Source organism: Caloenas nicobarica, chromosome 9, assembly GCF_036013445.1.
Source record: "Caloenas nicobarica isolate bCalNic1 chromosome 9, bCalNic1.hap1, whole genome shotgun sequence".
NCBI classification, from domain to species: domain Eukaryota; kingdom Metazoa; phylum Chordata; class Aves; order Columbiformes; family Columbidae; genus Caloenas; species Caloenas nicobarica.
This window is the reverse complement of record NC_088253.1, coordinates 8,030,634-8,054,512: the sequence shown is the minus strand read 5'-3', so window position 1 is coordinate 8,054,512 and position 23,879 is coordinate 8,030,634. Positions and strand designations below refer to the sequence as shown.

The 23,879-nt window shown below is 39.9% G+C and overlaps 1 protein-coding gene across 1 annotated transcript in view; it reads right to left on the bottom strand.

Annotated features, from left to right (window-relative positions):
- Positions 1-2,444: 2,444 nt before the first annotated feature.
- Positions 2,445-23,879, bottom strand: part of SMPD3 (sphingomyelin phosphodiesterase 3) — a 33,387-nt gene continuing 11,952 nt past the window's right edge. The window contains exons 2-7 of the mRNA XM_065641189.1: positions 22,172-22,247; positions 14,744-14,899; positions 11,123-11,212; positions 9,726-9,789; positions 4,059-4,221; positions 2,445-2,546 (exon numbers count right to left, since the gene is read on the bottom strand). Coding sequence (XP_065497261.1) covers positions 2,445-2,546; positions 4,059-4,221; positions 9,726-9,789; positions 11,123-11,212; positions 14,744-14,899; positions 22,172-22,247 — 651 coding nt within the window. The remainder of the gene's footprint in view (positions 2,547-4,058; positions 4,222-9,725; positions 9,790-11,122; positions 11,213-14,743; positions 14,900-22,171; positions 22,248-23,879) is intronic.

Below are 23,879 nucleotides of genomic sequence, written 5' to 3'. Positions count from 1 at the left end.
TAGTTGTATGATTATAACCCACACAGTGTCAAATTCAGCTCCTGCAACTGATACTTAGTGAAGTTGATATCAAATTGTAATTTACATTGTTAGGAAAGCTATTAAAAATACTGTACCTTGTATTTAATCTTACTACTGAGAAATAGCTGCTGGGCAGCACACAAATTGCTACTGATAATGTGGTTTTTAAAAAGGTTAATAAAATACAAGCAAGGTAGAAAAAAGGATTAAAAGCATTGTTTCAGGTACAAGTTTTTTCTGAATTGGGAGGAGAGATAAGAAACCAGAAAAACACATTGCACATACGTGCACTCTCTGTATAAAGAGAATCATACAAAGTGGGAAACAGGTGGTGCACTGGGATAGTACACTGAAGTCTCTGATGCTGTAAACTTGAATTCTTAATTTTACCAAAAAGGGGAATTGAGCCTGGTTCCATTTTTGAGTCCCCATGGGTTACACGTGCAGACTACCCCATGGTTTGGCACGGTACACTTTTAAGAGGCAGTTGCTGCTGAAGGGATGCCAGGACTGGAAAATGAGGCATAAAACGTGTCAGACCAGGGAGAGTGTGAGCAGTGGCTTACTACCTACTTGGAATTAGCCAATACTGTTAGTCCAGTACTTTTATAACTACTAAGAGTTTCTCTACATGCAAAATCAGGCTGATCTAAGTTCTTTTGTTTACTGCAGCTAATTAAGCCAGTACCAGAGGCTGTGCGGACTGGGATTTCTAATTTAAACCTATTCTGATTTAGCTGAAGCTGATTCCTAGCAGGTGTAAACTAAACCAAAACAAAAGTATCTTCAGGAATTTGTGGCCAGCATAACTAAAACAGTTTACCTAATGCAGTAAGTATAAGCACTAAATTAACTCTTCTCTTTATAACACAATTTGTAATGTAAGAGGAAATAACACTAAAATCAATAAGGAAGTAGGCAGAAGAAACTAAGTACTGGTTAAAACTCAAGGGGTCACATTGTTCTCCCAGGAAAACCAAACCCTTCTGTATTTAAATCCCTAAAAAAATGCCAAGTCTAGTTATGGACCTGATTCTCAGCTTTTCATTATTTTTATTAAGGTTACAGAGGTCAGTCAGGTCTTGGGGATAAGATGGCAGAGGGGAGCCCCACATTTAAAGAGCTGCAGTGGAAAGAACATACGAATTAGATGGCAAGACCCCTACTAAAGCCTGTGAGTGAATGGAGAATTGTGTCTCTCCGATACAAACAAACCCTCTGCTCCTAGGAAGTAGTTACCTAAGGCTGAGAGTCACACTTCTATTCTCCAGTAGCTAGCCACGCTCCACTTTAAGTGTACTGATTCCTTTGGAAAATTGTTAGGTTATTCTGCCTTATCAACCATACACTGTTCTATACTTTTTCTCCCAAAATGTTATGTTTATTTTAACTCTATATCTAGCATGCATTTTACAAGCTATTTCCCACTTACTCTTTCTAGCTAAGGCAGAATGTTGGCCCTGGTGTTACCAATTGTACTACAGGAATCTATTCACTCTACTGTAACACACATATCATCCCATACCATAATTCAGAACTGTCCCACATATGAGAAAGAAAGAAAATACATTACAGGGGAACTATATTTCTTCATAAGGGAATAAGTTGTGCTTAGAAAGCTAAAGGCCCAATTCTGGAGTCATTGCTCAGACAAAACACTTCATAATTTCAGTGGGAACACAGTTGGTAGAAGAGTAGAACTCCAAGGTGTTATTGAAGTCTTAATTCCAAATCTTTCAAGTATCCTTAAATAGGACAGGAAGATACTGGTCTGCAAATTGAATGGAGTGTGTGTTCGTTTGAAGATCTATCTGTAATGACAGAAGAGTTTGCCAATCCCAGAATGCCTTGCTTTGGCTGGTATCTGATTTTTAAACTCACATCCATTCTGATATTCCCCATGGTATCTTACTGACTATTTTATCTCAGAGTGGCATGCAGTGCTGGCGCATGCTACTGATGCAAGCACGCTACTACAACTTTAACAGGCTAAAAAAAGAAAAAAGCTTTAGCTTCTTAGTTATACAAAGAAATGATGCAAAAAACCATTGAGCAGCACTAACTCACAGACTAATTACAAACTAAATTGTGCTATATATTAGTATAAAAACAAGTTTTAGTAAGAATGGCACTGGTTCAGAAGGAATTAGGACTTCCATCTTGGTTCCGTTCGGTCCACAGTGTAAGCATTGTAGTACAGGCCTGCCCTGTTGCCTGAGCAACTTGTGACAGTGGCTTTTGGCCACAACCCCTTCCGTTTCTTCCCTTTTTATATCCTCCATTGTTGGTACATTCTGGGAGTAGCCCGGGTCAGGTCTGGTCGTCTTTCCTAACGTGGCATCAGAATAGTTCATTCTTATCCTCTGATATTTTCTTAATACCGTTAACGTTTCCCTCTTCTAATCTCTCAAAGCTGGTCAGTTTTAAGGGTCATCTTCTCCTGTAGACACCATGAGACGCATTGCTACTGGTAGGTGGTCTGTCAACCCTGCTAACTGGGTAATAAAGCTGAACTCTTCTACTTCCTGCAGAGGGAAAAAAAAAGAAATAATTAATTTGAAAACTGATCTGTTACACCACACACCAGGACTCAGCTTTTATGCCTCTTCAGTTTACTTCGAACTGCCTTACTATATTAGTAGATGTATGGGACCAGCCGAGATTGGCTGGGCTAATGGTAAACTCTGCCACACAGAGCATGTCAATGTGGTGCAGTTGATGAGGTAAACTATTTATACAATACACAGTTGAATTAGTCCAGAATAAATCTATTGTACTTTTTTCTTCCATTTACAGTACCATCTGCGTTGTTCCAGACAGATTTTTTCTAGTAGTGCCGCAGTAGATAATCCACATGCATCAGGAGGCACTCACCTGGGAGGAGGGGCTGGCTGTACCGTACTAGATTTGGTACGCAGCTAAAAAGGAAGCCTGTCTTCACTAGATTGAGGTGTTAAACTTTGTGGGAACCTAAAGCGATAAGGAACCCTGCTCCTTGCATCTCTGAATTCTAGCCTTTATGCTGGCCAACATTTTATAGGACTAAAAGTTCTATAGGAAATATAGCTTGCTTCCCAGCTTCTGAAAGCTGGACAGAGCAACCTTAATGCTTGGTACAATGTAGCTGTCCCCTCCTACCAGCCAGGTACTTACTTTGCCAGTACTTTGGGCATGGCTTGCCAGAAGCACAGATATTTTAGTTCTTCAGGAGCCTTTTGGCTAGCATTAACTAGCATGCCACAAGAAGAAATAGTCTAGTGTCTTCCTAGCCACTCATTTATCTTTATTCTCCCAGCATGAGCCTTGTAAAAGACTTAATCTGAGTCAAAACTATTCAAATATTGGGTTTGTTGCTGTTTGTGTGAAATATAAGACGGGTTTACCATACAGATGCACCATGGGCATTTGTGTATTTGAAAGAGGAAGTCTGAAAAGAATTTAGCTGCTAAGCTGCTGTGTCCACAGACCGAGGTATGTGCTAAGTTATTGCTCAATCACCTGCTCCTCTGCAGCAACTACAGTGGGGTGTAGCAAGTGTGAACTGATTTCTCATTTTCAGCATGGAATTCCGCATAAGATGAGGTCCTACACCAGGAAGCAAACAGTGCACTACAAGTCCTCATTTTAATTAGCCCGTGTCAACTTCTGCCTGTGTAAACTTCTGCTTGTAACTTAGGTCGGTTTTCTTAGGCATAATAAAAGCACATCCAGACGCTTTAAAAGGCTAAAATCTATTCAGACTGCTGGCATGGAAAGCATCAGCCAAAACACTTAGTCTGGCAAAAGTTTAAGGAATGGAAACAAGGTTTTTTGTTTGTTTTTGAAAAGTAGGATATCTACGCATATCCCTAAACTAATCTTAAATTTGTTTATATAATAGGTTTACAAACTGGGTACTTGCATGCAAAAGTAGAAAATAGTAAAGCAGTAGGTTCTCCTTGAAATACGAGTTTGAACCCAAGCACAACGGGCTGCAGTGCTGTCCTGACTAGTTTGTTCTGCAAGTTATGGTTCTCTCTGTCAACTCTGAAACTCACCACTTTCCATTCCAGGTAAAGACCTTCTTCTGTATAGAGCATATAGTCAATCCTCCTCCCGTTTCCTTTCAGTGATGCCTTCCTCCCCTTTTGACTGGAACTGTGGTTCTTGCTGGTGGGATAGACTAAGTATCCTTTCCTTCCTTCTTCACTTTCCAGCACCCTATTTCATCAAAAAAACAAAACAAGTGCTTTAAATGTTTGCTCATTTGGTCCCTTTCTGCATTACCCTAGATGCTCTCCAAATCCCTGGTAACACTTGTCCAAAAGCACTGTTAGACTTGTAAAGCACCTCTTCTGCCAAACATGTTTTCCAATATGAGGCTGTACTAATTCCTGACAATGCTCTTAAAGCCTCCTGGTGGGTTTGGCATCGCTGGTGCCATACAGTGGGCCTGTCCACCTGCTCTCGTGGCCAGTACAAATACTGGAGAGGAAGACCTTGCCTGCCTATCTGTAGCATATTGCGGACCATTGATTTGCAGTGTTGCTAAAGCTAGCAGAGAAGGAAACTGTTTCATAGATTACTTCAGAACAAACCTGAGTACTTCGATACAAACCTCTCCATTCTGATCAGAGCAACTCCTTCTGAAATTAAGACAACGAGCTTTCCAGACAGTGTATGGACGAGGTTTTCAGGAGCACTCATTTGGGTATGTTGTAGTTGGTTTTGAGCAAGCCTCTGCATCAGGTTACTGTGTCTTGGACCCCAAGCTCTTACTTCATTAGTAATGATAGCCTAATTGATTTCGTTCCTGTAAGTGACACTTTTGAAACTCCTCTACAAAGATGAACTTAATTAGTGGGTGTGTTAGTACTGCCTTATCTTGCACAGAGATTACCCAGCCCAAGACTATATACAGATGCAATCAAAATTAAGAGTCTCCCATTAAAATTTTTAGTTTGAGTGTTTAAACCTTAAAAATAGATTTTATACAGAAGACTATCATGGCCTTGAGCAACTTGATTTAACTTTGAAGTTAGCCCTGCTTTGAACGTGATTTTGGACTAGATAACCCACAAAGGTCTCTGTCACTCTATTTTTACAATAATTCCATGTTGCTGTCTGTTCTGTGGGGGTTTTTTTTCTGTTTTATTGGATTTAAAAGGAAACTTTGTTTACCTTCTTGTATTTGATTTAAAAGATCTACCAAAGTAGCACTAAAGGCAACAGACACAACTGTGCATTCAAAAGCAGGTGCTGCATATGGTAACTGCGTGTGTAGGGTATTATGCAGACAGTTAATATCAAGTAGAATCACAGCTGGTTTGCTTCATAACTGTGCATGTAGCAAGGGTCAGATTAGGTTGCGGTTTTGCTATCTGGCTCAAAACACAGAAGCAAACTACTTTCAAAACCACCTCCTTGAAAATCACTTTCCTTTACTTACCTGCCAAAACCTGAGCTCAAGGTTCTGTGGTTTCCCTTGTAAGAGTTGATTACGCCATTAAGCTACATCATCAACTGTCGCAGGAGAAACACTGAGCCATGAACTTGGGTACTAGCAGGTACAAAGCCTTTAATTTCACCTTGGAAAAAAATAAGATATTTTTGATCACCCAGTTTTAAGACTTGACTTTTGATGGGTTTTATGGGGTTGGGTTCAGGATTTTTTTTTTTTTATGCGTGCATGTGAGAGTACAGAATGAAGGAAAAACGAAAGACAAACACCAGACTCTCTTGATGTGTTTTAATGTCTGAGATTCAAATGCTTTCTTTGTCAGTTTTTGTGTCTTTGGAAGGATCTGAATGGTGGCAGAGGGGACACAGCACTTGCTACCATTGATTAGGTCTCAGTAGTATTGTAATCTATAATTTTGGGTTAGTTGATACATACAAAAAATACTTTATGTGCCTTCAAAATATAATGATGACAAAATTATGGTCATTCAGTTATTTCAAAACTCTTCTTAACCGCCTTTGAATTTAGTGAGGTATTGAAGGTTATTAGAGTTTATTGTAACCAGTTTATAAAAGTAAGCTTCCTTTTACATATTATTCAGTTTTAGACTGACATCTAAAAACTCACATTAAATTAGCTTACTGTCTGTACCTCATTTGCAAGCTGATTCTACAAAGAACTAATGCAAATGATTCACTTCCTGAAATTCTTTTTCTCAGTTCAAGGAAGCAAGCTCTTTGATGGAACTGACCTCTTTCAAAAGTGGTATTTATATTTGGCAAAGCTAATTAAGTAACAAAGTAGAAGAAACTGCTGATTAGCGCTGCAATGCTCCTGAAAAAAAAAATTTTTTTTGCATTAATTTAAAAGATGAATTTGTTTTAGCTTCAATTATGTCCTTTTAAAAGTCTGTGAATGCTGGGTGTTCGCTTAACCTGCACAACTTCTCAGGAGAAATGTTAATTTCAAATTCATGAGGAAAACAAATTGTAAATGTGCACTATCTGCTTTTGACTAAAACCGGTGCCACTTTGTATGCGATGGTTTGCTGCTTGTCTCTACAGCAAGTAGACACAAGTACTGGATGTCCGGCTATGCCACGCCAACAGTTAAATGCTAACAGTTTAAGTGAACGTAACTAATTATGACTGAGTTGCACAACTAAACCTGAATTTTGTCAGAATAATTGTCTAAATTTATAGGGGAAAAAAAAGAAAGGAAGGATAAAATGTAATTGGCACTTTATTTTTTCCTTGAAAGATTTTCAGTCCCAAATAACTCCAAAGTTTAAGTATAAAAATTCTGTCCAGCAGCCCTCTGGCTTATAGTTTCTTTGTAGCACTTACCATAGCTGCAATGAACAGAGGAGGATGCAGAGCAGGATGTATAAGGGAGCCATAAAGCAAAACTTACTCCCACATCATAAAGCTCAAGGGACCATCTCTCTCTCATTCAGGTGAGAAGCACGTGAGCTAAGGAAGACTTTTCTTACTGGTGTTGCAGCCTCTCACTCAGAATTGTGGTCCATTGTCCAGCAGTGGAAACTGGGAAAATTTGCACTTAAATCTTGTTTCTTAGCTGTGCTGTAACATGCTCTCCTGTGCCAGGCTCTGTTCAGGGTTTAGAGCACTAACTAATCCTACATTTCTACAGTACTAAAATTACATTCGGCCCTTTGAAGGCAACCGCGAGGCTGTTGTGGCCGCCCGTGAAAATTAGTTTGACACCCCTGGTTGAGACGCTTATTCCAGCGCTTTGGTGGAAGGTTACAACCATCTTTGTGAGATGAGATTATTTGCGTGCATTTCAGGAAGCCTTTCTGAGCAGAAGCTTGTGTGGCAGGGCCCAGATTGTTACATCTAGCTTATTAATTGTTCTATAATTATAGATGACTGGCTCATTATTTGTACCAAGTATGTTCTTCTAGACCAATGTTTTACATATGCTGTACTTAACATGAAAGAGATATTTAAAAACTAGTTGTTCTGGTGGTTTTATGGCCTAATTAGTTTAGTAATGTGAGCTACTTAATTTTATTTATAAACTAGAGAAGAGTGCTGGTGAAGAAATGCTGCTCTGGATAGCCTACATTGCCAATTTAAACGTATGTTTTAAATGTCTGTAAAGCTTGATCAAGGTCTATTATTGAAATACTTGAGAACGGATCCATTTTAGGCTGCACCCTGTTTTGCTGTGTCTATGAATGATACTTGTTGGCTAGACAGTGATCCACAGCTTTTGTGCTATTTAACATTTAAATGTCTTTAAAGTCCAGATTCAATTAATGGCTTTAAATTTTACTGAACTTATCAGCAATTTTTCTGTTTACAAGTCCCTTCAGAGATGGGAGGAAGGGCTCCCTTGGCCTCTCGTGGAGTTGATGGTTTCTCTCATATATAAGCACCTCTATATAACATACACATGCAGATCCCTGTTTCCCCGCAAATCTCCATGAAAAGCTAGTGGAAATTCCTGTCTAACAGAGGGTTTAAGAGAATTTATAATGTATTGCAGAAAACTGAAAGCCACATTTAGTAGGCAAAAAGTATTACGCATATTCTGTTACCAACACTCAAGAGAATATTCCAGTTATACTGAGGTGCTGTACATACACATAGGTAGCGGAAGTTAATACTCTTAAATCTTTACTGATCATTTGATGGCTCTGTATCTGTTAATCATGTGTTTGTCAGTTGAACTTAACTGCTCAATAGAAGTAACTCTTCAGAGAATAAAACAAAATACCCAAAAGTAATTTGGTGACAGATTGTCTCAAAAGGCAGCTTGACAACACAGGTGGGGGGTTTTTTTGGTTTTGGAGTTTTAAATTTTTTTTTTTTTTTTTTTTTTTTAAACAGCTCCAAGCCTGCTCTTGGAACCATGAAATAGAATGTTACGCCCACATACAGATTTGCATTGGCAAACTTGATTGTAGGGCCAAATTACCTTACTTTTGCTTTCCAGAAATCACTTTCACATATACCAAATTCATGTTTTCAACACGTGAATAGAAATGCCTGGAAACTTTGCAGGCCATTGAATGTGTAAAGCGTGACTTGCTGTAACAAATCCTTATTTTGAATATAAACTAAACCCAGACCTTATGTCTAGAATTCAATTTCTTTTTTCAAAGCTGATACAAAGAAGACTTCAAGGGTAGCTTCACCTCATGCATTCAACTAAGTCTCCCATCTATACCATGCAGTGTACTGTACTTCATAAAAATGCCAACATGAACCATGCCTATATAATGTACCCCCTTTCCATTATGTGTTTTATCTGAAGCATCTGCACAGACTCATTAGTTCAAATAACTTTAACTCTTTAGCATATTTTCATAATGAACATCTTTTACAGTTACTCATGATAATAACATATTGAGTCCATTAAACTAGCCTGCAAGTTAGAGAAGGTGTAAAAAGGATTATCACATTTACTAAATGCTTTAAAATGTACAAAGCTTATAAATTTCTCGAATACCTGTACTGTTAAATAGCATACCAGTGGAGAGAAGTTAATCCTAAGACTTCTGCAAATTAAGGTGTGGGTTTTTTTATTTCTCATAAATCCACTAGCTTAATGTTTCAATATCAAACACTCCTTAGAAGTAATGCTGCGCTAGGATCACTGATAGATATTAAGCCATATTCCTAGTTACGTCTGATGCTCTGTTTAATTCCTCTCTATACTTGTAAGCTTGCTTTTTTAGGTGTATCAAATTCTGCAAGCTTTCCAACATAGGTTTTTAGCTGTTGGATTGGGAGTGGTGTTTTAAACTTTATGGGTATTTTCTTTGAGGGAAACTACAGTTCCTGTTATTGCTGTCCTTACAGTGCTGTGACCACAGAACTGGCTGCCTGCAGAAAGACTTTCAGACAAGCTGTCTGCCTACCCTTTTCAGGAGTGCTTGGAGTTTCTTGTCCTGTGGGCCTGTCCACAGTTGGTAGGACCAACTCTAGAGACATAAGAACACTGACTGCAGTTGCTCTCATCTTTACACCCATTTAAGCCAATTCTTTTAGACTTCAAGAAGCAGCCAATTTTCCTTCCCTTTTATTCCTTTCCCCCAAATACTCCTGAGTAAAAAAAATCATGGTTGGTTGGGATTTTGTTTGCTTTGGTTTTGTTTCTTTTTTGTTTTTTGTTTTTTGTTTTTTTTGAGTCCATGAAACACCCCTCAACTTGTGAAATGTTAAAGAGCAAGCGATGAACTGGCTTTTGAAGGAATTGTCTAAAGCATGTGGGAGGATTAGGAATTGCATACTTCTGTAGGTTATCTGGAGTGCACACTTCTTCATCATACAATCCTTCAGGATCCAACAAAGTACCTGTGAACAGAAAGGGAGAGGTGACTGTCCCAGCGTACCTCCTGGGAAGTTTTTGGGGGCACAGGTGTGTGCAGGCAGGGTCCATGCTGGGGAGGGGGGACCTCGCTGACTGAGACCATTTTGTGTTCAGTTTGGAACACAAGCCATAGCCGTGCACAGCAGTTATGTTTTTTACAGTGATTACATCTCACACCTGACTGAAGGGCATTTTCGGTCTGATTCTGTATTTTCAGAATAAATACAGGAAAATAATTTCTTGTAACAGTGAGGATGAGGATACTTGGCTTTAGTACCTCAGCTTTTTTTTTTGCTGTCTCCCTCCATACATCATCTATTCCATTTTAACTACAGCATAGTCCCTGCCTAAGCCTCTTATGTTTTCCTGGCAGACATTCCAATGTAAACTTGACCTTCAGTGTTTTCTGTTACTTGTCCTTTCTGTGCTCTGTACACTCAGTCTCTTGTTCCTTAATAATTCTTGCTCTAACTGTTCTTTCTTGCATTCCATTTTCAATCTATATGCACAGGAGAGAAGCAAAAGTTCATAGGTTCTAGTGGCAGGGAACTGACCTGTTTGCTGCCTACAGTCTAGATGAGCAGCCTTTGCCAAGTCTTCACAAGCAGCTCCTCTATCCAGACCTTGCTACTGCCTGCCACCTTTCAAAACGTTGTCTCCACCCTTCCAGTTTGTCAGCCCCCATCTCCAATTTTTTTGTTTTTCTGCTACAATAAAGTCACATTATTAAACAGTTCCACATTCTTAACCTTCAGCATCTTCAGTTATAGCTGCTTCTCTAAAGAAAGTCTAATTCCTGATCTAAAACTTCACCAAGATCACCTGAGGTTCACCGGGTATGAGTTATCTCAGAGTTCTACAAAATCTTTTATTAGATGAACCCTACAGGTTCACAGCATTGAATTGCTTTGTTACATCCTCACATACAGTATTTATAGAACACCAAATGGAACATTCTGATCAAAAGCTGCAGGCTTTCACTGCATGCAGAACATAGAGAAACAATAATTTGGCTTCCCTCCCCAAGCAACCTAGAGATTATTTTAAAAGTAGACTTGGTGTGGGCAGGCATTCGAGTCCTTGATGCATAATTTCTGGAGTGTGGACTGAAGTTTGAGATCTCTGGTTCTAAATTATAATTCAACATCACACTGTTGAGGTCTCCAAAATACATGTTACAGAAATACCCCTTGTAAATATTTGGTCTCCACCTCATTCTTACTGCCCCTTAGCTGAACTACCTGCTGCTTATAGATGTGGTGGGAGTGACAGAGAAGTATATGTTCATACACTGATATCATCTAGAGGAGGTCTTACCGATCGCCCATGGTTTATCCTCCCCAGGACCAATTCGACACGGGTCTTTGTAGTGTGTAAACAGAGAATGCTGTTGCTCCAGCTTGTCCTCTGCAGGGGAAGAGCAAGTCCAAGAAAAGGCACATCAGCTACGTATTGTGGACAACTGTGTGTTCTGCCACAACAGAAAAGGCAAGTCCTCCTTCCTACTTGGTACACGTATATAGGGTTGACTAGCTACTATTTGGTAGTAGCTTTATTGCACAGCTTGATCAGAAACTCTAACTAATGCTTGCTAATAACAGCACTTTCCTATGAAGTCTGTCTACGAAAGACATTTTTGGTAGTTTCTAGCTGTAAACTGAAGTGAAAGTTTTCCAACATATTTCTGTATGCTGCCATTGACATTGCATTGCTTACACTGGCACTAAAGTTTTGTTGAGATAGATCACACAAAGGAGAATTGGACTGACTTCACCATGAATGGCTGTTTGAGGGTGTATATACACATCTCTGTAAGTCTGACAAAAAAAGCTTATGCTTTACTGGCTTCAGAAGAATTCACTGACTGAATGTTTTCCAAGTTATAATAGATAAGAGAAAGCACAGCCAATTGATAATTTGCTTGAATATTATCTACAGCATTAAAGTAATTTTAAACACAATGAGCATAACCTATCAACTTCTTCCTAATTGCTACTGTGCTCCCTGCATTTAAAGTATACAGTGCATCAAGCTCCTAGGATTGTTTAGTAAGATATCCTACAAAAATGTATACAGCAGAATTTCAGACACTGAACAAAATAAGCAAGTTCTAGTTCTGTGCATGCTGTTTAACATAGCAATCATTATACCTGGGAAGCAAGTCAAACCAGAACTTGAAAATATCAGCTGCTACAATTCCATTTTTGTTAAATGGTAAAGAAACTGGTAACAGTTCCTGCTGACTTTCTTTCTTGCAGCACTTAGACCTTTTACTAGGTTAAAACTTCTTAGCAACACTTGAAGGCTTTCTCTTGGGATCAACAGAATATTCACCTGTGTTTGGAGCTGCTGCTGTAACGCATTTGTCACTGTCTATTGCCAAGACAACAGAATATGCAAGTACGCCTGAAAATGGCCTCCTCTGCAGTCAGAAACAAAACTTTGAACCGTGAGCTGTGTATCTGAGACAGAATGCAGCTCACACACTATAGGAATCACATTAGATCTCCTTGTGTCAAATGCTGTTCTTGCCAAGTGAAGAAGCTGTTGACCTCTCCCTATTAAGAAGGAAGAAGGACACAAACATGGAGTACAGTAGTACTGTGGTCATAGCTGTAGGCACATTTGCCAGTTTGTTATGAATAGTCATTAATACAGGTGAACGTCCTTCAGCTACTGCATCCACAGCAGCTGAACTGTCTCATTACATCTTTCTAGCTTCCCCCCACCTCCCCTGCCCCAACCAGCTCTTCATCTTGAGAACATCCTCATATATTGCAGGGAGGTTGAAAACTGAATTTGCCAGCATATCCTGGAGTTGTGGCAGAAGATCGAAGGACTGACCCTTCCTGAGATGTGCCAGGTAAGCCATGCAGAGAATTGCTCTATCTGTACAGCCAACTGGTTTGTTTAATGTTTATGGAAAAGTAAATTAAATCTGTGCAGTTGTTCATTTCTCTAAGTTTTCCCTTGTTATATGTATACAAATTGCCCTCAAAACCAAGACAGACAAAGTTTGTGGTGATTAATTGCAACTGTGGCACTGACAGTGGCAACTCACAGCTGATAAGACAAGCTTAACCCATCTGACTTGAAGGTTTTTTACCTGATGCTAAAAGGTTTAAAAACATAATAGATTTTTACACAAGTCAGTCCAAAGCAACCTGACAGTAAGTAACTTTCTAATAATGTTCCCACTAAGTGTGAATTCATTGTATGAATGTTGTCATAATGTTTGTTAAAGCTGGAGGGGAAAACTGAGCTGCAGAAAATTTGTCATAAGCGTAAGGTCGCTCGTGGACCTGGAGATCTCTGAAAACTGTACTGTCGATACATCTAAGAATAGAAGCTTGATATTTACCAAAACATTAATTACTTGCCATATCAGTCTGTGGAGTGGGAAAGATTACAGAAAATCATGTACAAAATTACAGGAAACTGATTATTGTTAAAAAAAAAACATGTTCAATTCTATGACATGCTAACAAATGTCCCTAAAACAATGAGTAATGCAAAAATGGAGGAGAAATCTTTAGAACATTGCATTAATCTTGCTTAGTGCAGAAGGAAAGAAAACAATCTAAAAATAAAAAATTAAATAGCCAGCTTAATTTCAGTTTCCAGGCTGAATGAATTTTAAAGGGGAGGAAGATGTAAATAATCTGCAGAGACAGCAAAAATAAAATGGATTTTTATAACCTGCTTTGTAGTCGTCTTTCATAGTAGTTACAATGTTTGCAACTACTATTTGCGAAATCAAATAGTTGTTTTCACTTTTGTTTCAAAAACAGATCAGGCAACACTTGCTTTTGTTTCTTAAAATTATTTTTGGCACAGTTGCTGCTCTCAGCCTCTGTTACCCAGGCTTCTTATGAAGAACACAGAATTCACATTAGATGCTGTTCACAAATTCACCTGTTAATCCACAAACTCTGATCTGAATTGCTGAATCCCACTTTGAATGCTGCAGCCTGGGCTCACCTGTGCACTGCACATCTCCCTGGTAACAGTGCAGACGAAATCCCTGCCATGACCCCCCACCACTGCAATGGCCTTGTGAGTTTTCTGTCTCGATACTTCAGCTTTGGCCCTGTCACGCAAAAGGCCTTTTAGCCACCAGCCTTGTGGGAGGTTGGGTGCTGGGCACCGCTGATCTGTTTGCCAGCTCCGAACCAGCAGAGTCGATTACCAGCGTGTAAAGCCAGCAAGGAGCTCTGCTGCACCCCTGAGCTGTACGGAGCAGGAAGGCAGAGAGGATACACAGACATAATGCTCTGCACTCTGTGTTGGCAATTTAACTGTTAACAGATCATAATGTTTATGTTTGGTAAAGGCTACCATCTCTATGAACTCAACACCCATTAATTATGGTTTTGTGGAGTTCTTCTTCTAGTAACTCCCAGTATTAAAAAGTATACCAAAAAAAAAAAAAAGAAACCAGAAGTACTCAACACCAGTTAATTTTTTCCAAGATGGATTCAGGAATGTTTGGTTCCCTGTGCAGCATTAATCCCCTATGTCTGTGTATATGCACTATCAAATTATTTTTAACTGCATGAATTTACTACTTTGTCTCCACAAAAATCCCATAACATACATGTCTTTCAATAGTAAGTAAAATTCTAGAACAATAGGTACCTACCTAATTCAAGTAAAGCTAAGCCATTGGCCATTATTACTACTGCAAGTCACAACTTATTGCCCTTTGTGCCTTAAAAAACATCATGCTTAATAACTTGGCAGAGCTCGTAGGTGTGAGCTACTCTTCTTGGCTCATCTCAAGACTAGTACCTGTTTTAGAAGTATCTGTAGCAATTAAGACTTTCCTTGCAAAAGTCAGTCACAACTTAGTATACTGCGATAACCCAGAGGAATCAAGAACTTTCCTATTCCTTTTAGGATTTGGTGGACACCAGGAAAAGGAAAAGCTTGTCTTACCAGAGGAGCAGTTATCGAAGTTGAGATCTCCACAGATGACATCAAAAGCCACCAGCTCCTCTGGATTGGCTGTACTGGAGGAGGAGGTAGATTTTCTGAATTCAGACAGCCAATCTTGAAGCATATCCAGTTGCTCACATCGAACAGTAGTATCTCCTGTAGCAAACAAACAAACAAGTAGTAAGACCTCCTTTCAGCACATCACTCCGCCACAGATTAGTTGCTAAGCTCTAGCTAGACATCTTGAAAAAGAGGGTGCCAGATGAAAAATGGCATGGCTAATATTGTACACAGTGCTTATTAGCCCATTATCAGGTTCATTAGGAACCACACTTTTTGATTATTTAAATATCTCCTTCTGGAATCAGTCATATTAGGCACATCCGAAGAAATAAGAAGACAAGGCATCTGTGCTGCAGACAACCAGCCAAAATGATGATGTTTCTAGCCACAGAAGGAGGATGATGTGATGCACTACCTTTATAATCAGGAGTTCAGAGTTAACATCCTACTTCAGACAAAACTGGACAGCATGTTCTGGCATAAATCACTTGATGTTGCTTTGCTTTCTAATTTTTAAAAAGGAAAAACTTAACTTTCAAAGGTTATCAGGAAATATGCATTCAACTTACTCATACTGTAGTAATCCATCCAAGGGAGGGTTCTTTTGTATTGAAGTAAGAACACCTAAACTGGAAGTATTTTCTAGTATTTTTTAAAGTATGTGTAGTTACAGGTTTAGGTAGGCAGTACTTCAGAAATGAAGAACCAGATCCTTTTCTCCATTTGCAGGGAAGTTACACTAGGCTACATGTGCTGAGGATGTGCCTCTGTTTTACAGGAGTGATAGGAAAGAGTTGAGATTGATTGGTTTCCAAGTATTTTTTTTTGTTTGTGAAACCATCTGACACACACAACAGCTCTTTAATTATAGCAATAACCACACTTAATTTCAAGCACATTAGGTGACATGAAGTCTAAGAAAAAATTAATTGCTGTAATTGTTTTAAGAGAGCCAGTAAAGGCTTGAGAAAAAGGCGGCACGCATTCTAGAAATAACTGTTTGCTGTATTGTCCTTCCTGTCCTTTTGTTTTCACTGTACCTATACTTAACAGTTATAATTTTGCTTGTTTCAGACTTGAAATGTTATGTCAAGTCAGAACAATATTACTTTTCTTCAAAATAAAATATTTATTTTCAAATGCCACAATTAGAAGTAAAATCAGCAAACCCAAAATGACTTATTCTAACTACAATTTTATTTTAACCCAATTTACTACTTTGTGCTACCCATTAAAAAGGCATAAAACACAATTAGAAACATTAGTTATGTATGTCCAAAGCTGCTTTCAGTAACCACTATGGAGATAGTGAATCTTTAAGTCTACATCCTCTCAGCTTGTTAATTGCTCATCTCAACTGCTGCTGTCACCAGCACTCTTTCTAGACTTAAACTGGGGACTTTGCAGCACACTGGAACCACATTACCACACAAACTTCAGGCATTAGGACTTCACTTTCCTACCACTAGTAAGCTATGAAGGGTTAGATGTTCAAAACCATCTCAGGGGTGGGGGGTGTTAAAACAACAGTCAAAACCAAACTTAATCAGAAATGTTCAACCGAGCATGATTTGATACAAAGCCTATATAATTTAATATTGACCAGAGAAAGAGAGAGAGCTTTAAGTAGGTTCTGACACTGACTCATCTTTTCAGACTGGTACTTCCAACAGCAAACAATCTGATTTTTTTTTTTCCTTCCACTCGTGCATTATTCCCAACAAATCTTTACCAGCTGGGCTGTCATACAAAAGCAGGTACAAGTGGTTCCTGGATCTATTCCCTAACTTGCAGTTTCTGGTTGCTTGCACCTCAAGTTCACATAATACCCAATCACACAGCTTGACGCAAATCCAGACCAATGTATTCTTGGGAAACCCCCTTGCTACAACAGCACAAGAAAGCCCTACACTGGAGACTTAGCTAGACAAAAGCACAAGAAATAGGTCACGTGGAATAAATACAGCCTGGAGCAGGTGACACTAACCACAAAAGGTGTACGTGACTAACATATACATTCTGCCTAACTATAGATAGAGATGAAATTAGATTCACAGAAAGCATGAGCTTGAAAAGGACTGCTGGAGATCATCTAGTCCAACCCCTCTGCTCAAGTGCGGTCACCTCCAGCAGGCTGCTCAAGACTATGTCCAGTCAGGCTTTGAATATCTTCATGGTTGGAGACTCCATAACCTCTGGGTAACCTGTTCCAGAGCTTAGTCACCCTTTGCGATAAAAAAAATGTTTTCCTTTGTTTAAATGGAATTGCTTACATTTCAGTTAGTGCCCGTTGCCTCTCATCCTGTCACAGGGCACCACTGAGGAGCATCAGCCTCCATCTGCCTTACACCCTCCCATCACGTATTTTCACACTTCAATAAGAGCCTTCCTGAGCTGCCTTCTGATGCTGAACAGCCCCACCTTTCTCATTCCTGGAGAAACATTCAAATTCATGGACTGTCCTCCTTCTGCAGCATCAGAATTTTTCTATCCTATGTTATCTCCTCAGGCCAGCACTTTCCTTTGGCCTGCCTTTGTTTCCTCATAACTTTTAAGCACAGTGCTCGTTGACAGGGATACTATAACTTGCCTTGCTCCCCACGAAGTCCTGATTATATAAACTGCTTAACTAAGATGGGCTTTTACATTCCTGAACTGCCACAGGGGTTTTTTTTTTCATTTTCTGTGAATTATCCATCTAGCATGGCTTCACTAGGGTGAGAGAGAAAATAATGCAGCCATTGCCATATAGGTATAAAACTCAGGCAGCAACCTGTCACAGAGCAGCATGAAGAACACAGCAAACCCACTTAACTGAAATGTACAAATGTAGACTTCTCCAAAACAGAAAACTCTTGAGAAAAACAAAAAGACAGGCAAAAACACTTTAGGAGGATATTGTGAAAGGTGTCTGGTAACACGCATTGCTGTTATTCAAAAAATCCTTAACTACATAGTGACATACATCTCCCTCAGTAATCATGCTGAGCCTTTGTAGCAGCACTGTACACCGCCTAATCTCAGGGCTCTACAGAAAAATAGTAGCCTTGAAACTCTGGAAACAGATGACTCATTTTTTATAAAAAGTGTAGGACTTGTGATAGTCTGGCATCCCTAATTATCCCCACTAGGGGTCAGAGAAGTAACTGCACTTCAGTACACTCCATGGAGCGTGTGCAATGAAGTGAGCTGCATTTCCATGACAAAAAAAGGGATCCTCTAATGTGGCTTGAACATAACAGTTTTCTGCGATTAGTATTAAACTAATGGTATCCAGCTTACTTCAGCTACACAGCAGGTACCGCATGTATCTGTATGCAAAAGTTACTAGTGAGACTCAGGCTTACCAGCTGCCAATGATCAATAGCTTTGGAGATGAAGATACCTGAACTAATCAGGCACCTAAGTAGAAGAGAAGCCAAACCTGAATCCAGAACAATCAGTGGAGTAGACATTCCAGAAACTGCTGCTGAAATGAAACAGCATCAGTAAATATTAACAGAAGAGAACTACGCAGTAACTCCCAACACTGTAACTTCTTCCAGCCTTCAGCTCTAATTAAACATTCAGATAGAATCACTGATCTGATTGACTGCCACTAGTGATTAACCAGAGAATACAGGTTTGTGCTAACTGCTCTACAGTCTTTTCCTCAGTAACTGGCCTGGAAAAATGCAAATAATTGTGTTGTGACTGGTCCCTGCAGTCAGCATTTCTGAATTCTTTGCAAGTTCCCTTCAGCTTCAAATTTTATGGAAGGGTGAAAGGGTACTGTGGGAAACCTCAGCGAGCATAAATACATACTTCACCTTTGTTCATTTTAAGGTAATCATAGTTGCCCTTTCCATTCATTTTGGAAATGTTTAAGTGAAATTCTGGCTTTAGTTAACACTGCAGGCAGGTACTGGAGGAAGCGCTGTTAGGAGGAGCACTATGGTGGCTGAACAACGCAGCTGACAGGCCTAGTCAGAGGAAATTAAAAGCTCCAGTGGAGGTTTTTAAAAACAGAGTTCTCAGCACTGATAAGCGCTATGGGATATATTGGCCGGGAAGACGAGCAAAAAAAGCCTGTAAAGTGTCAGATGTAAGGCTTAGTCACAAGGGAAAATTGTTTCCAAGTCATAACCTAGGGCTTTGGTTTAGCCAGGAGACAGACTGTGTCACACCTGACTGTGTGACAGATGAAGCAGACCCCTACACTAGTGACATACTTAATCCATGATAGGCTGGGAAAACAAATTAAAACAAAACACCCACAGCAACAAAAACCCCTTTTAATTTGCTGGGTTACTTTTCAGCTAGGTCAGGCCCTTGATCAAGTGCAGCACAGCCCACAAGAGCTGTGTTCGCGCAGCTGAGAGGAGGCGCAAGGGCAGGCTGCGGACACGCCAGCTCTGCTACGGCAGAAACGTACATGGAGTCGCTGTCTAAGGATGCTTAGCACTGAAGTCACTCCCGATGGCACGGTCAGAATTTCAAACACGGAAGGATCTTTCTCAGTCCTGAGCTGAATTCTGCTTAAGCTGTGTGTAGGCTTGTGGAAACCAAAACCAGTGCTAGAGAAGCATGAGTTGGCAGTACCTGTACTGCTGACAACTAGATCCCACTAAATGCAAAGCAGGGACACGAACGAGGTTATGAGGCGGCATTCAGCGCGCTACGTCATCTGGGCCTGGGCTGGAAGAGCTTGAGGCTTATGCTGTTTTGCTGGCTTGGTGGGGTGTCCGAGAGGCATGACTCAAAGAGACTCAGGAGACGGGTGGATTCTAGGCAGCAAAACCTGTCCAGAACATTAATCACTGACTAATTGAAAGACATAAAAGAACCATGTAAACTTAACAGCCCCTTGGAAAATAATTACATTCAAATCTCATTAAAGGATCCCTTCATTTGTCACTGAAGCGCAGCTATTTCCACAATGGAAACGAAGAGCTGCTTCATCACACCATTCAGTAATAGGTAGAGAATTGAGAGGATAAACTACATCTAATTCTGAAGTTTTATTGAAAAACATGAATGTCAGGTCTGAAAAAATAGTAATTGCTCAGAACAGAGTTGAGCCAGCACACCTTTTGTAAAAAGCATTAATAGTTTGTCACTGACCATGAGCAGTTGGATCCCTTCATTTTATACTCGTATAAGTATCGGAACTGTCAAGCGTAAGTTTATGTATCCTAGGAGGGAAGCCAAATTGCACTCAGCCATGCGTGACAAGATGATTTAAATGGCTAACCTTTTAAACAGCGCTTGTTTTTATAGATACCACATCTTTACATCGTCAAACCGTTTTTTGGACAATTTTTTAAATACGTGAAATGTTATGAATCAGATGATACATATCAGAAAGCGCAGCTCTGCCAAACTTATGAACTTTAGTTTTCCATTACATAAACTAATATGATATATCAAAAGACAATTAGACTCTTAAATCATTGTCTCCTCTATTTGACTGTAGTTTGAACCAGATAACCCTAAAAATACCAAGCGAGAACATAAGTAGGAAAATGAAAGGTTGTGTTTTACCCTTGGAGAAGCTTTAGGCTGACTTTGAAAATAGAACATTACTTTCCCATTTTTCTTCTCTCTCCCCTCTTCTTCTTTAATATTTCATGGATTTCACAATGTGGTTATCAAAGACTAACTGAGAATACATGAATAGGGAGTAAAAAGGAACAGGACTAAAAATGGAGGTTTATAACCTGAACTAGAACAGCAACACAACTGAGCTCCACAGAGCAATCTCACGGAACATTACCATAATTCCAGAGTTAAAAATAGAAAACCAGAGAACGATGTTACATTGTTAAAATATAGCTGAAAAATTCATGAATCTTCTTTAGACCTATCCAGTCTCTCTAATGTACTTCAGGGACTGGCAGTTTTGCTCGCAAGTCATTCTCTCTGCAACTGAAGTAGGAGGAATGCGAGCTGCCCGACTGGGTTAACCCAGACACGCTGCAGCGCACGGGTTCAGAGTTCTCCCATTTAGAATACACGCCTGTCTTGCCTCAGTCTGCAGCACACATGCTGTCTTCAAGCAGCCTAGGAGGCTGCGTCCTGCTCTCCAGCTCTCAGGAGCACAAGAATCGCAGTCACGTCAACTAAAACTAAGGATATCCATCCCTCTGGCTAAATTAAGTTCTGATCTTACACAAAGTAAACGCTTCTAGCTTTGGCTTTCATTTTATTGCTACACCTACTCTAAGTATAGAACTGATACTTCTGATGCAAAAGATAGGAAGATACATGGAAAATTTTCCCTAGACAACTCCAAGAATTTAAAGCATTTGTCAATTTTAATTGATTAGTGCTCAGGTGAACAGCTAAAATGGAGTGGTGTCCAGATTTCAAAATGTATACATCAGGACACTGAAAATGGAACAAAACGACCCAAAGTTACAAACTTTTCTTCCCCTTTCTGGACTTGGGTTGTAAAATGGAGTCCCATCTACCTCAGTCTTGTTCTGAATATTAATATTAAAAGGAGAGCTGAGTGTTGAGATACTGTCATTAAAAAAGGGCATAAAAGATCATGAGATGGTTGAGGAGGAACAGGCCCCACCACAGCCTGACAGAGCTACATGAAATTCCAGTCTGATTACGAGAAGCAGTGGAGTCCAACTGCCTCATAGACACAGAAGTCTGCTATTGAAGAACATCTCATTCTTTTTTTCAGATAATTCAGTGCAAGAAAAAAAAAAAAGCCTTCCACACCCCACTAAGACTTTTTGATTTTTATTTATCTTTAACAACCTTAGAAAATATTGCTTCATGAAATAAAGGACAGACAGTCTGCTGTGTCATGCTGCAGTAAATGTAATAGTGGAACTACTTTTAAAAACTGGACCAAGAGAATTTTTCAATGAGTGTATTAACTTTCTAGCTATTTATGTATGAAATTCGCAGGTCAAAACCCAGAGAATTTGGGCTTATTCCAGCCATTGATTTCTGATGGAAAAACCATCCCACCTTCTATCTTCTGGTAATCCCCTGGTTATGTACAAAGAGATTTTAGTTTATATGCTGATATTCACAGTATGGGTTGACAGGTGCTGTTGACTAATGATGATAGCAATGTATTTGCTAAAATAACAGTATTTGGTTAAGAGGGAGCAAAGAGAAAAAAAAGCTCTTTAGGGATATATTTTTGTTTGTGTCCTGTAATACTTAATTGCTCTGAGACTGAAAATGTGAAGGTTTGGGGATGTACTTGTCTACCCTTCTTTCTTTGCTATTTCACTGCTATTTGCAATGCACACTGAACTTTGTCAGAAATACTGGAGGAGCAACGCTTGGTACTTTTGCACAAGAATACCACCACAGGCCTAGACGCCATGAAAACAAAGATGTAAATTAGGACAGTACCTGCAATAGCTTGCAAGTGAGTGCAGGAAATGTATCCCACGATTCTTTGGTCCTGAGGTGTACTTCCCACTTGCACCTGGAACGGAAGGAAGAAATATCAAGGTGATTAATGCACGAGCTCATGTAACTCCATTTCCAGCCCTCGCTGTGCAGCCTTTGTACACAGCATTGGCCTTTTCACCGCTCTTTCCATCTGGCTTCATTGTGAAAACACGCACAGATAAAACCACCAGAAGGACACACTGGGGCTCACTGGAGTCCTGCTTACTGCTAGCACGCTGACTCTCTTCATCACCACTGCTTCACTGTTTCAATTTTCATCTGCAACACAGGCAACAATTTGACTTTCTCCTTCTCTTTACAATCCTGTTGGTTCTCTACCCCAGCTGCATTGCCACCCTTTTGCATCCCAGCTCTTGTTCACATGCAAGACTCAGCCCTCCACTGCAGTGCCATTTAATACAAATCTTAACTGCAGTCTAGTTCTTGGGATCTGTGTAAGACTAGAACGCAGAAGGAAAAAATGTCAAGGGACTCTGGGGAACATGAAATAAATATTGGGCATGACTATGTTTTCTCTATTCTATAGCAAGTTTTGGATTTTGATGGATTTTTTACATTCTTCTACAAAGGTGTTGGGGATTTTTGCTGTTTCAGCAAGGCATTTACATTCTTCAGCTATGTAATTTCACAGCAGCAGCCCCTATGTCTGCCAACCAGATGAAAATATGATGTGCAGCCCTGCTCTTACAGAAAAGGCGAAGCTTCCAGGGAAGCTAGAACATAGTATAATCCCTCATCTATACCATATGCCATGATCTTTTAAGAAATATATTTGCTGGGGGACACACAAGCAAATTAGAATCAAGTTCTGGTTTACATTTTCAACTCTACAAAGATTTTGGTGGTTCTGGGCTTACACAGCTGCAAATCAAAATTCCCAGTGATTCGAGGATCAAGATTTGGACTGAGGCAAGAAACTAGTTTGAGCGTAAGGTTTTCCTGTTGACAAGTGGCAACATTGCAAGGACTACTACAGAAAATGCCCACTGAGGAAAGGTGAACCCAGGGCTCAGAAAACAAAACCACAGATGACTCTCCTTCACAAGGCTGGGCACAGATTTCATCTGACACCTCTCAGTAACAAGCAGGGCTCCATTTCATACAGAAATAATTTTGTCAGCTTGGTTGGTTTTCTTGTTTCTCAGCTATCCAAGAACCACCTGATTCATTTTATAACTGGAAAGTCAGCTTTGCAGTAAGTGAATTCAGAAATCATTTGTACTCAACAATGCCTTGTTAACTTCCAGTTTTTGTTCCAGCTAGAAGAGTATGTAATAAACAACTTGCATTATTCTGTCCTCAGTCTGCTCAGTCCTCTTAGACAGTTTTCCAAATGGGTATTGATGGTGTTCTTATTGCTGCTCCCACAGAGTTAACCTGCTTCAGTGAGGGCCAAGGCAGAGGAAGACAAGGAAAACACGTGCAATCACTGGTGGAGCCACCGCTAAGCCAGAGGGGGTCCTGCTGCACTCCCAAGACCCGAGCAGTCTCAAAGGCTGAGCCCAGCTGCTGGGGACGACTGCAGGTGCTTGGCTGCGCACACCTCGTTCTTCCTCCCTCAGGCTGCCTTGGGCTGAATAGATCACAGCGTCGCAGGTGCATTAAAAGGAGCAACATAAGCCATTCCAATAGAAAAGTGGGAAAC